This window comes from Gymnodraco acuticeps, unplaced genomic scaffold, assembly GCF_902827175.1.
Source record: "Gymnodraco acuticeps unplaced genomic scaffold, fGymAcu1.1, whole genome shotgun sequence".
Taxonomy (NCBI): Eukaryota; Metazoa; Chordata; class Actinopteri; order Perciformes; family Bathydraconidae; genus Gymnodraco; species Gymnodraco acuticeps.
Window position 1 is genome coordinate 650,775 of NW_022990316.1, and position 10,020 is coordinate 660,794.

A 10,020-nucleotide genomic window follows, 5' to 3' on the forward strand; every position below is an offset into this window, starting at 1 on the left:
TTATGGGATTCTGCAATGCATGATCAGTTTGGTATTTCGAGCCAAACACTTCAGAGACATGTTTTGTATATATCTGAGACCTATAATATATTGATGAAAAATAGTATAATAGGGGACCTTTAATGGCAAACATTAATGAATTAAAGAGCCTGTGACAGCCTCCCAACAACTGTTGTGCAATGAAATATTGGGCTACTCGTCATCTCGAACCGTCAGTTTAAAAAAGAAGGTGCGATACCGTTCCGATAAATATCAATAATTTCGAACATCGTGGGGAAATTCCTTCGACTCATTTTGAAGTTTTGGGGAAGCCGGAAGTGACGTCAATGCGGGAACGCTTCACTGTGCGGCGAGAGAGCCAAACACGGACAAAGTGTGTTGTTATGCGTAGAAATGGTCAATTACTGAGTTTAGGCTCGTTAATAACGTTTTAATGAAGTTGACTACAGTATATTCATATTTGTCAGTGGTTTCATGTCAAGTCGGCGAACATAAACATAAATGATCGTGGTGAAGATGATGATTAAATTAGGATTAAAAATCGGTAGTGAGAGCTACTGAATTTCCTCCCGTCGAATGTGATATAAAAACAAATCGATTATTTTTGTAGTTGTAAACTTAAGTGGATGAAACTACATGTATTAGTGCTTTCATGTCAATTCGGCGAACATATGATAGATTAAATGATCGTGAGGATGATGATTAAAAAATCGTTTGTTTGAGCCGGTCTGCAATTCCTGATGAGAAAATAAACCGATGCTTTTTGTAGTTGTAGTACACCAACATGGATTAAACGTGTGGGTTTTTTACCACAATGTTGGGGAAATTAATGGATAAAATGCACTTATTATTATTATTATTCCCACTCCGATCGGGACACTAGGTCCACCGTTTCTCCGCAGCGAGGCTCCCCCCGTTGACAGTTTACGTGGGCTGGGCTGGGTGCAGTGGCGGACTGGCCTTCGGGACGAATCCCGATGGGCTGGTACCGAAGTGGGCCGGTTGGATACGTCACTAGCACATCCCCCACTCCCCCCGTTGACAATTTACTAGCGGTACCGAAGTGGGCCGGTCGAGAGTCCCATTCCACCACTGGCTACATGACCGTATGATCGCCCATATTGACGCACCTAATTCCTAAACTTCTAACAGATACAACATAAACCGATCCTTCAGCCTCATGAGCTCTCAGACACGTTCAAAATTAAACTGTCATCGCTGTCTGAGCTTGCTGCTGTGTGCACCATGGTGCGTTTACATGCAGATGCTGGGGTCCTGAACGGTGCAGCTGGAGCGCTGTGCCCTCAATGACGTCACACATAATTTGGCGGGACTTGAAGAATCCCCGAGAAGATCCAGAATATGGTCAACATTGAAAGGCAGATTAATGGTTATCAAAGTACAAATATCCAAAATCAGTTCAGTAACGGTTTTCAAGGGGACAATATTTACTCAAATTGATGGGTTTGGATGATGGGGGAAACTCGTGTCACAGGCTCTTTAATACTCATCAGAAATCTTCCTTGGCTCGGTCAGAAAACTCTGGAATCTGGTGGGGAAACCTGTGTCGACTTCTCTGCCATCAGTGGCGGAGCTGCAGGGTAATTGAATTTGGATCAAAGACATTCATGACTTTCAAAAAGGTCTAGAGGGCTGCTCAGTTTTTAGTAATAACAGAAACGCTTCCGGCGTTGACCTCCACTGCCCCCTTCCACCTTCCTCTCCCCCCCTCTGCCCTCACCCCGAAATCCCTGCTTTGAAGGGCTCAAGGCATCGCGGCCACTCAGTCTGATGGAGAGAGGCAGTACAAAAAGAAAAGCTGGGATTTCTTAACCTGTAACCTATTCCTCCTGGACATAGAATAACATCAAATCATAGGAAATTATACACAAAATAAATGAGTTGTAAGAGACATTTGATGAGACTTCACAACCACAATAATGAAAAAATAAATCACCCATATTACATGATTCTGTTTAAGTACAAATGCTTAATGAACTCAGTACGTGCAAATAATTTACTGTAAAAAACATATGGCTGATTCTCATTCTTCACATTATAAAATTCTTCAGACGCAAGTTGTGGTTGACTGCTCTGATCTTACAGAAACTCATTCATGGGCCATATGTTGGAGGAACATGTCAAACGATTTCCTCCTAAAGAGTCGATTGAAATAAAAAGTCTGGGAAACATTCCCTCAATGCAGAGCTGACATGGCTGTACAGTATATGATAGGTCTGACAGTATAATGGAATAGGTGATGTGAGATGTCCTTTATGCTTGTAACAACCAAAGGTAATATCTGGTGACAGTGCGCCCCCTTGTGTTTGAACTACTCTGTAAATGAAAAGGCTGCTGTTGCCTACCAAGAGTATTTCAAATGCAAAAAAACAAACGCAACAGAAGTAGTAAAACTCTTAAAGCCACAGAATGTAAACACAGGAAGCAATAAATACGATTGTTTAGGCAACTAGCAAATGATCAACATTTGAAGATATTCCCATGTGGTAATTAAAACCGTTCTTTTTATAAAAGCTCTAGTGAGTGTTCCAAGTCCGATTAAAAAGTCACTTCCTCTTCCCAGATTTACGCAGCCGTCTGATGGTGGAGGAGAACTTCAGCGCTGACCTCTCAAAAAGTGTCAGAGGACCGTCCATTTCTGTTTCCGTGTCCACATCCATAGAGGAGACAGATGTGGAGGCAGAGGTGGAGTTCCTGCGCTCCGTATCACTGTGGAGCTGTAGGGAAGTCTGTGGAGACACTGAGCGTGAATGGGCCCCGTCAGCGAGGGCCCCCGCATGTCCCTCCTGGCTCTCCTTACTGAGTCCCTCCAGGTGGGCCTGGAACGTAGTGGTCTGTTGTTCCAGGGAGAGGAAACCCTCCTGCACCTTGTCAAACTGCGAAGAAAAAGAGAGTTTTCAGTCCTGGGTCGTTATTTTAAACGTCTGAACAGTGTTTGAGTTTCAGTGTACCTGCTCAATGTTTGTCTGAAGCAGCAGCTCCGGCCAGACTGACTCGCTGTGGCTGCTCACGCTGTTTCTTATATGAGTGTGACTCCAGGCTAACTCCTGGAGGAAAGGGCAGAGGACATTTCTGAGTGAAGACAGGAGGAAACATTCGAAGAGGATTTCTTTTTTTACATGAGGAGAAATTCACCTGCAGTAGCTGTGTGCTGTCTTTCAGGTGAGCCTGGCAGCATTGCAGTCTGTTCCTGTAGTGCCCCAAGATTGCAAACAGATTCTTTGCCAGAGACACAAGAGTATTACAAACAACAACAAAAGGCTCTTAAAAAAATGGAAAACAAAAGACAGCTGTTTTTGTTGTAGAGAACAATTAAAGGTCAAGTAGGGGCAGGAATGTGTGTTGATTGTAAGATTGTCACTGTCACTGTTGGTAAATGTGGGCGTGTGTGTGGCGTGTGAAGTTGTGTGCACGCCTCTATAGAGGTGTGTATGTGTACGTCTAATGAAAAACAACAAAATAAGTTACCATAGCTATGCGGATGACACACACATTTGCGTAACAATTTCACCAGGAGACTATGCTCCAGTTAAAACACTGAGTAAGTGCATTGAACAAATCAATGACTGGATGTGTCAGAACTTTCTCCAATTAAACAAAGATAAAACTGAGGTAATGGTTTTTGGAGCCAAGGCAGAACGTATAAAAGTTAGTGCTGAGCTTCAGTCTGCAATGTTCAAAACAACAGATAAAGCCAGAAATCTAGGTGTAGTCATGGACTCTGACCTGAGTTTCAACAGTCACATTAAAACAGTTACTAAATCAGCCTACTATCACCTAAAGAATATATCTAGGATTAAAAGACTAATGTCACAGCAGGATTTGGAAAAACTTGTCCATGCTTTTATCTTCAGTAGACTCGACTACTGCAATGGTGTCTTCACAGGTCTCACTAAAAAATATATTAGGAAGCTGCAGCTGATTCAGAACGCCGCTGCTCGAGTCCTCACTAACACTAAGAAAGTGGATCACATCACTCCTGTTCTGAAGTCTTTACACTGGCTTCCTGTGTGTCAAAGAATAGATTTCAAAATACTGCTGCTGGTTTATAAAGCACTGAATGGTTTAGGCCCAAAATACATTTCTGACCTCCTGCTAAATTATGAACCATCCAGATCTCTCAGGTCTTCAGGGACTGGTCAGCTTTCTGTCCCCAGAGTCAGAAGTAAACATGGTAAAGCAGCGTTCAGTTATTATGCTCCAAATATCTGGAACAAACTCCCAGAAACCTGCAGGTCCGCTGCAACTCTGACTACTTTTAAATCCAGGCTGAAGACTTTTCTTTTTGTCGCTGCTTTTAATTGAACTATTCATATCTTAGACTGCACTGTAACTTTTATCCATGTATTTTTTCTTTTAATGTTTATTTTATTATCTTTTCTTTTTAATGACTGATTTTAAATGCCATTTTCTTAATGTCTTTTATTTTTGTTAAGCACTTTGAATTGCCTTGTGTTGAAAGGTGCTATATAAATAAACTTGCCTTGCCTTACGTCACAGTGGCTATTTAAAGTAATCTGTGAACCTACTGATTATCAGATTATTTTGACATATTTGTATTTTGTGTTTCTACTGTATATGTTTACATGCTTTAATCAAGCGCATATGGTTATAAGAAATGTTAGGGTGCTTTTATTTCACACATAGTCGGTTAGTAGGCCTTCCATATACCCAAATGTGTGTGCAGTGAAAAGTGAGTTTTTTTATAATACTTCCCCTTTAACTTTGGAAAACTACACCTTCACACCTGCTCACCTCTGCGTCTGTCTGGGCCGAGGCCAGGTCTCCGGGGCTCCCCTCTTTGGTGAGCGTGACCCCGGTGTGAAGCTCCTCCAGCTGAGCCCAGAGACCTCCAAGACCCTCCAGCATGTCTTTCACACTGGCTTCAAAATCCCCCTGCACCTGCACGAGTCTACACAGTGACCTCATCCTAACAGAAGGGAGAGGAGATGTTAATCCAACTGAGCAAAGTTTCCAAGGACGCAGACAGCATGTACACTATATGTTGAACTCACCTCTGCTGCAGGTAGGTGCGGATAATCTTCACTTTGTCTGCCAGAATAGAGTCCTGGTGCAACTCAGACCTGATATCAGCGTTCTCAAGTGTGTGAGACACTGACTACAGCCAAAAGGAGGATTCAGAGGGTTAGGATTTAGTTTGTGGATTTGTCTGGTTTGGCACTTAAAATGTATGCATCATGTGGCTTTGCAGCGATCGGGATAAATACATCAAGCTAAAGTCACTTTAATTTGTTTGTTCATAATGCTTTCACATAACATTTATTGGAGATGTGTGCAAGGAATCTATTTGCATTTAATATCCGTTCACATCTGCTGTACACATGAAACTGTCTCAAGACATATTTTCAGACAAAAATAATCTGCAGTTGAGATTTAATAAAAAAAAGGTTCACCCAAGAGAATAACCATAATATAAGACCATTTTGAAATAAATGACCTCAGAAAAGAATCATTGGAGGGGGGATGATCATCTTTAGAGGGTGTAATTCTCCTGGCAAATTCAATTAGTCTGATGCTGGTGCCACAATAAGGGACCAATTACCCCAGTATGTAAGCACATTGTTAGAATTAAGATTACAAAAAACCTGATTTCTATCATTAGTTGTTGAAATATTTAGTCATAAACGACAGCTGTACCACTGGACTTGTTGGGGGTTAGAAAGCTAGGATTATGGCCAAATAGGCTAACTGCTATGAACACATTCATAGTATGTGCAAATGTGCAGACAGGAAATACAGAAGGAGACATAGCATTAATATTTTTCTCCTCTGCCAACGTGTTTGAGTTCACACGACAGCAGCAGAGAGTGTTCCCCCGGGCTAGAATATCTGTGAATGCCTGAGTGCAAGCTCTGATCTAATATCACCAACAAAGGCTGAGAACACAGGAGATGACAGGTATTGCTGGAGGCTGCTCTGTATGTGAGAGGGTTTTTTGATTCTTCAGGGAGGTTTTCTCCCTCTTACCTCCAGCCTGGAGAGCAGAGCCTGTATGTGTGGCATGCCGGGGTCTGGCAGCGTCTCATGGAGCACACACAGCAGCAGACTGTCAACCAGGGCGAGGGCCAGGGTGAGGGCCAGAGCAGCGTCAGGGCCCGGGCTCCCCGGTGGGGACATGCTGGAGAAATGATGAGAGCACAGTGAGCATGTGTGTTGATTTGTTTTAAAAGATTATGATTTTTTTTTATTCTGTTGGAAATAGCTTTTCAAATTACAGTTGTTTGATCCGATGAATATATGGTTAAATGGTTAAATGGCCTCATCATGACTACTGCTTTTTTGAGAAATAGGTAAATAAAGCATTTGATAGCAAATGACAGAGAGGTTTAGGACAGGTTTCCCCAAAATATGGATAAGGCAGATGTTTGAAAGGGAAATATCATGTGAACTCACTTTTTAAGTGCTTTTGCACAAGCTGGAGTGGTATCTGGAGTGCCTAGTCCACAACATTTGGAATAACACAACCCAGTCAGTGTTTGTATATTGTCTTGATGAGGGATTCAACAAGCTGTTCAGATTAAGTTCCCCTTCCTATGTCACATGCAGGCTCATTGGAATATTCCACCTAACAACGTGGGAACTACCTTAACAAAGGTGCACTCTATTTTTCTCAAAGCCAATCAGAGCAGACTGGGCTTAAAGAGACTGGTGCTAAAACAGAGCGTTTCAGATCAAGGGTGAATACAGGTGTATTCAGACAGACATTATGAGAAGAATAATGTAGTTTTTTTTAACAATGAACTATGAATATGTTCCAGTAGAATCCCAAAATACAAATATGAACAAAAAAAATAGCATTGTATGTATCCTTTAAATTGACATAAGCTATTTAAAGGTCCCATGTCATGCTTTTCCGGTTATTACCTGTCCCCTTGTGTGTTATGTAGATTGTTCTGCATGTAAACGGTCAGCAAAGTCACAAACCCTCAAAGTACACCCTGTAGCGAGTAAAACTCTAACACAGAAAATACCTGTCTATGCTGCCCCAGAACGCCTTGTTGGAGATTTTTTTTCTTTTCTTGCTGGGTACAGTGACGTGACCATACCCAAATGGACCCATTGGTCCAAATGGACACACACACACTCTCTCAGCGACGAAACTGTGACGCGCTGGGGGGGTGCTAGTGGAGCTTCGCAGCGGCGAAATTGTGGCGCGCTTACGGCCCGTCCACACGGTGGCGTGCTTTGAAGCTTCAACGCAGCTTCCCATTCACTTTGAATGGGGTGACGTTACGCTTTGCCGAACTGCATTGTGGTTCTGTCGCTTCACTTTGCCTCCGTTGCTCGCTTCAAAAGTTGAGAAAAGTTCAACTTTTCAAGCTTCGACGGAAGCGTCAGCCAATCAAGTCATATGCCAGTACAAGCTCTAGCCAATCAAACCGCGTGCTTGTGTGTCTGGGGCGGGAGATTCATGTGATTGGTTGTTGGTCGAGCTTCAGACACGCCCGCCGGCAAGCTTCAACGCATGCTGCCGTGTGGACGCTGCGTTACACTGTAGGTGCGCCGCGTTTGGGGGTGCGGGTGCTAGTGGAGCCTCGCAGATGGGGGTGCTGCAACCCCCTCAGCACCCCCCCTTCCCGCGTCCATGGTGCTCAGGCTGAGTTCATGCTGAGTTTCGCGATGTCTCGCAGAACCCACGCAGCAACCAGGAAACAACACCAGTAATAGAGCTCACACTGTCCGCTCCTCACAGCAGCGAGCAGCGCAACGTCCCGCCAACACGGCATCCAGACCCCACGCAGCATTCTCATCTGTTTGTCATTACTGGTGTCATTTTCTGGTTGCTAACAAACGCCATTGAAACACATAATCACTGCTGTTCCGCTGTAACGGTGGTGGACTCATCAGAACAGAGTGGGCGAGCTGACCAATCAGAGCACAGTGGACTCACAGGGAGGGGGGGGGCAGGAGCTCCAACAAGCCGTTTAGGACAGAGTGAATACACATAGGCCTACTATACAGAGATGCTGTATGAGAAACCAATGTGAGTTTGGAAAATTGCATAATGTAAATCTATTCTAGTAGACCTCAACAATGGAATTATGATCATTAGAAATGGCCATGACATGGGACCTTTAAATCTGTGGGCAACTGTTTATGCACTTGGGGCATGAAATACCAGTGTTGATAGGCTCTAAGGTCTTTTTTGTCCAAAATATCAAACCATTAAATTAATTCTCACCATAAATACTGGTCATTCCTGTGTTCCATAACAACCTCCTGCTGTATCCTCAGTGGAGGCTCCCCCTTGAATAAAAGCAAACACACTGAATAAGCATGACATGATTAAATCCAGCAGCACGGTCAGGAGAGATTCCCCTCAGGCGCTCACCCCTTGCCGCAGGCGGCACTTCAGGGCATGGACACAGCCTCCCAGAAGCATCCACAGCAGACACACCAGCAGGAGCCTGCCGCACACATCCAGCAGCAGCAGAGAGGGGTGCAGCGGCGCCTCCACCTGGCACACTGACCACACTACAACCACAGGAGCCACACTGGAGCAGCCTTTCCAGAGGCGCAGGGTCTTCAGAGTCTGTGACCAACCTGTGTGCTGGGGCTGATCAACAACTGGGGTTTGGTGTGAACTGCTAAATAAAGGGGAAACAGAACGGGTTTATTGATAATTAAATAATGGACTTACTTGCTGCACCAATAGGCATCTGAGTATGTTTCACTCTTTCCCATGATGTGAACAATTCAAAATGATTATTCAGCAACCAACCAAGTCTTGTCAACATTAATTTGACCATGATTCAGCTGTTTTTTGTAATTGTTATGAGTTGTAATTTGAGAGTTGCCCTGGAGGATTTTTCTGGATTTATATGTTGTCTATAAATGTAGAGATAGTGACTATGTAATGGCATTGCATCTAAATGTATTGTTATAAGTGTCTGTTGATTGTTTTGTGTATACCGAGGTACTGCAATAATGAGAATAATATTTTTTAACAGCTAGCCTCAAGTAAGTACTTTTCTTTTAGATTACTAAAACATAAGGTTCTGAACTTAAATATGAAATGACTAAAATCTTTGAGGTATTATTATTTTTATTTATATTTATCGATAACTTTTTATGTAAATGCGCTTGATGCTAAACATAATAATTTTCTGACAATGCAACTGTGTGTACTTCAAACATAGCCTCAAAAAAAAAATCTAATTATACTATCAAGAATAAATAGAAGTCATATTGTTACTAAAAATGTCCCCTTAATTTCTCGCAAATAGGAAGATATTAGGGAACAACAGATGCCATGAGTAGGAAAGTTACAGATTTGTTTTGCACTCTTCACACCATTTGGTCAATCTTTTACAATGATGGATCCACTGAGCAACAGATGGTTCTCCCTACAGTACACCAGCACTGTATGATAGACACTTCAGGTCTTTTAGCTCATGTCTGGTAAACAGTAGGACCCTGAGGTGTAATGTTGAGAGACATCTTCCTAATAGAGTAGAAAAACACACGCTGTCAACAGAGATGTTCTCTTCCCCGTAGCAGAAGGTAATCAGAGACCTGCCACTCAGACGCTGATTCAAAGGAAAGGCCAGCAACACACAGGAACCTACCTCTGCTGAGTTTTCCTCCTCTCCTCGTCCTCTTTGACCTCCATCCATTTACAGACCCGATCTGCGCTCCCTCACTGTCCTGTACCACCTTTACCTTCAGAGTGGACCACTGTCAGCAGAGGCATGGCACCACAGAGCCATTAGATCAAACATACACACCTCCTGGTATGTTATTAGGTCTGGGACATGACAAGCTTGATAAACTGGTTCTACTGGAGGATTGGTTTTTAAGCAGGTAGTGGCTCTCTCCTTTTCCCACCTTCCTTCCATGAAGGAATGTTTAGACATACTGATGACAATTGTGTTCAGGACAAGCCCTGCTGCACCCAACCCCTCCAAAAAAAATCAAGTTTCTGTTCTGTGAATCACTGGCACACACTAGGTCAGGTGATCAACAACCTGGGATCTG

At 43.2% G+C, this 10,020-nt stretch overlaps 1 protein-coding gene across 3 annotated transcripts; it reads right to left on the reverse strand.

Moving 5' to 3' along the window:
- Positions 1-1,962: 1,962 nt before the first annotated feature.
- Positions 1,963-9,771, reverse strand: si:ch211-151h10.2 (uncharacterized protein LOC567699 homolog). Of its 3 annotated transcripts, none has more exons than XM_034223037.1 (9): positions 9,612-9,771; positions 8,375-8,627; positions 8,225-8,289; positions 6,010-6,160; positions 5,037-5,140; positions 4,777-4,951; positions 3,157-3,240; positions 2,973-3,068; positions 1,963-2,897 (listed from the first exon to the last, which is right to left on the reverse strand). In XM_034223037.1, the coding sequence occupies exons 1-9, from the start codon at positions 9,653-9,655 to the stop codon at positions 2,568-2,570; spliced, it is 1,302 nt and encodes a 433-aa protein (XP_034078928.1). In that variant the 5' UTR covers positions 9,656-9,771; the 3' UTR covers positions 1,963-2,567. The 3 variants fall into 3 exon arrangements, with proteins under 3 accessions (XP_034078928.1, XP_034078927.1, XP_034078930.1); XM_034223036.1 differs by having other exon boundaries at positions 8,375-8,630; XM_034223039.1 differs by lacking the exon at positions 9,612-9,771 and adding an exon at positions 6,436-6,478 and having other exon boundaries at positions 8,375-8,615.
- Between the last annotated feature and the right edge of the window lie 249 nt (positions 9,772-10,020).

Bases quoted from the DNA above. Each gene is read 5' to 3' on its own strand.
- si:ch211-151h10.2 (XM_034223036.1), bottom strand. From the start codon at position 9,655: ATGGAGGTCAAAGAGGACGAGGAGAGGAGGAAAACTCAGCAGAG. The intron at 6,161-8,224 runs GTGAGAATTAAT...TCATTTCTCCAG, and splicing joins AGGAATGACCAGTATTTATG to CATGTCCCCACCGGGGAGCC. The intron at 4,952-5,036 runs GTGAGTTCAACA...CCCTTCTGTTAG, and splicing joins CGCACCTACCTGCAGCAGAG to GATGAGGTCACTGTGTAGAC.